The sequence below is a fragment of the Hylaeus volcanicus genome, chromosome 7 (assembly GCF_026283585.1).
Source record: "Hylaeus volcanicus isolate JK05 chromosome 7, UHH_iyHylVolc1.0_haploid, whole genome shotgun sequence".
Classification (NCBI taxonomy): domain Eukaryota; kingdom Metazoa; phylum Arthropoda; class Insecta; order Hymenoptera; family Colletidae; genus Hylaeus; species Hylaeus volcanicus.
Window position 1 is genome coordinate 10,635,199 of NC_071982.1, and position 3,160 is coordinate 10,638,358.

General features: G+C 31.9%; 1 protein-coding gene across 1 annotated transcript in view; it reads right to left on the reverse strand.

The window, feature by feature from the left end:
- Positions 1-890: 890 nt before the first annotated feature.
- LOC128879345 (odorant receptor 82a-like) overlaps positions 891-3,160 on the reverse strand; it is a 7,738-nt gene continuing 5,468 nt past the window's right edge. The window contains exons 5-6 of the mRNA XM_054128399.1: positions 1,488-1,643; positions 891-1,029 (exon numbers count right to left, since the gene is read on the reverse strand). Of these exons, the coding sequence (XP_053984374.1) occupies positions 979-1,029; positions 1,488-1,643 (207 nt within the window). The 3' untranslated portion in view covers positions 891-978. The remainder of the gene's footprint in view (positions 1,030-1,487; positions 1,644-3,160) is intronic.

Genomic DNA, 3,160 nt, shown 5'->3' on the forward strand with positions numbered 1-3,160 from the left:
CTTTGTAATGTCCATCAGGTTGAGACTATTATCAACATGGCGAGTAAATGTCCTTATTCAAACTTCACCTCAGTACGCTTCTAATCTGCTACAAGAATGGTAATAGACGAAATTTGTTTTTATATAGATGGATACATTGTAATGTCCATCAGGTTGAGACTTACATTATTTATTTACATCCATTGCAAAGCAAGGAAGTAACACATTTCGAGCATACATTTATTTACGAACACATACGAGTGTATTTAAGAGAGTAATTGAATTTTATTTATTAGGCTGTTGCATTTAAAATATCCTACTATTCGATTCTGATAAATTATCTTCATTTTGCTATGCCATTGTCATTATCTTGGCAGATGTTACTTATAATTAGATTGTTGCTTTTACGCATTTATAATATAAACAAATATAATAAATGCATACAATATATAAGCATAAGATATGCGCATTTATGCAGAACGAAATAACAATATCATTATAATAATCATAGAATATATTCAAGAGAACATATTCAAGTCTCAACCTGATGGTCATTAGTATGTATTCCATACACAAAGCTCATTAGTAAAAAAACTTCACTAATTGTTATTTGTATTAACCTTCCAAGTGAAGTGGTATAACTTGACTACATACCTAATATCACAGTGTTACATTTGTTTGTTCATCACATTCATTTCATTCTTATTTTACATTACTTCGCTTGCATACCTCCCTCTATAATTCTCTGGCTTCCCAATCAGTGATGTCACTAACCTAATCCACTCTTAAACGAAGAAATGAAAAGATACTTTCCCCGAAATGTATATTATTTTATTATAAGAAAAATTAATTGAAGATGAGTCATTACTATACATTTAATTATTTGCAAGTTGGTTAAATCAAATTTTGTATTTTTATCGATTTACATCACACAATCGTCGTGCATGCATTACAAGTTAGGTATATTCCAATATCTATATACTCGTATCCTATGTACACTCAGTACATTGCATATAGTACAAACATATATGACGCAGAAGTTTTCAGTATCTAAAATTTTTTAACGAAACAGAAATAAAACAGAAGAAAGATACTTTTTACAAACTAATTAAAATGTATTTCTAAGCATTAGAGTAATAATAATAGAAAGAAGTGAAATATAATTGTATATTGAATATTAGTACTTCTTAACTTTTTTATTTAGGTTTTTATTCAAAGAAATTATTAAAAATATAAGTTGAATTTGAAGTATAATAGCTTTCGCAAGCGTTATGTCTAATTATTTATTTACTCCTTGAAAACTTATGATGTATACAAAGTTATTTTAATACTCTATTTTAACACTGTGCATACTTGTAAATTTTCATATTTTTCTATTATTTTTTAAATTTCTTATTTCTTTTATGACCATCGATATGAGATCAAATAAAAAGATCCAGCCGACATATACGCATACATATTTAATTGATTCATTTATCACAAAATTCACCCTACAAGTAGAAACTTACATTTGCAAACCCTTCCAAAGACAAATCTATAAATTTTCCAGCAGAGATTGTTAATTGCTTTTGCGACCTTAACATTAGAAGCAATATAACACGAGTGTCGTTTGGCTTTAAAAGGTACCAAACTGAGTTATACGCTGCACTGTTAATGGATGTACTCTGAAATTAAATTAAAAACACGTTTATAATATTAATAATAGCATCATGTATTAATACAGCCTAGGCCAAGCAAGTGTAACAAGTAATAACTTCGTTATTAGTACATTTAGAGAAAAATAGCAAAGGGAAAAGATGAATGGTTCAAAGTGTACTGCATTTCAAGGACGATATTTTTTTACACAAGGTAAATTTTTATAAGCAGCATTATACTCTATTAAGGGGGCATTTCACTGTGAACGCACAAAAAGAAACATATTTTCAATCATTTTTTTCCCAGGAACTATTGCATAAAATTGAATGAATGTTTTTTCCCCTTAAAGGTATGATTAAGGAAAGTAAATAAAAACTTTTCTTTTTGGTAAAAAATATTTCGTCATTTATTTACAGAATTATATGCATGTGTGCAAAAAGAAAAGTTATCCGTTGGCGCAGGTGATTTTGGCTCTCCTGGTAATCTGAAACAGAAAATCGAAAAAGTTTATTAAACTATATCGTCACACCTATCGTCGGAACCTCCACTTATTTATTTCATTGAAAATAAACAAAATGGCAGCGTTTTTTGTGAAAGAGAGAAAAAAAAGCACTTTTTATACCGTAAATCAGGTGAAATTGTAAATAAAAATCAAAATATCAACTACTTGGAGATTCCGACGATAGGTGTGACGACATAGTTTAATAAACTTTTTCGATTTTCTGTTTCGGATTACCAGGAGAGCCAAAATGACCTGCGCCAACGGATAACTTTTTTTTTGCAGACATGCATATTATTCTGTAAATAAATGACGAAATATTTTTTACCAAAAAGAAAATTTTTTATTTACTTTCCTTAATCATACCTTTAAGGGGAAAAAACATTCATTGAATTTTATGCAATAGTTCCTGGGGAAAAAATGATTGAAAATATGTTTCTTTTTGTGCGTTCACAGTGCCCTCTGTGATGCCCTCTTAAGATAAGTTTTCATATAAGAAGTGTGTGAAGGGAGTGTTTCATACTAGGCCTGCTAGCGGACTCGTCAGTAAGGCTACCTAGCAGGCCCGTGCTTTACAATTAAGACGCCGGGATGTTTGGAGGTCGGTTGAGAATGGTTTATACAGGGTATTACAGAATAAGTGTTAGAACCGGAAACCAAGGGTAGCTGAGACGATTCTGAACAAGAATTTCCTTTGCAAAAATGTCGGATGATGCTTCGATTTAAATCGTTTCGTTTCGATGTGTTAGAACCGGAAACCGAGGGTAGCTGAGACGATTCTGAATAACAATTTCCTTTGCAAAAATGTCGGATGATGCTTCGTTTTTGAATTATTAACGAAAAACTATGGACCAATCAAAGCGTCCGAATATCGCGCGCTCAGCCGCGAGTAGCTGGCTCGAGGCAGCCATTTGGGAGAGGCAGCCACTCCTGGCTGAGCGCGCGCTACTCGGGCGCTGTGATTGGTCCGTAGTTTTTCGTTAATAATTCAAAAACGAAGCATCACCCGACATTTTTGCAAAGAAAATTGTTGTTCAGAATCGTCTC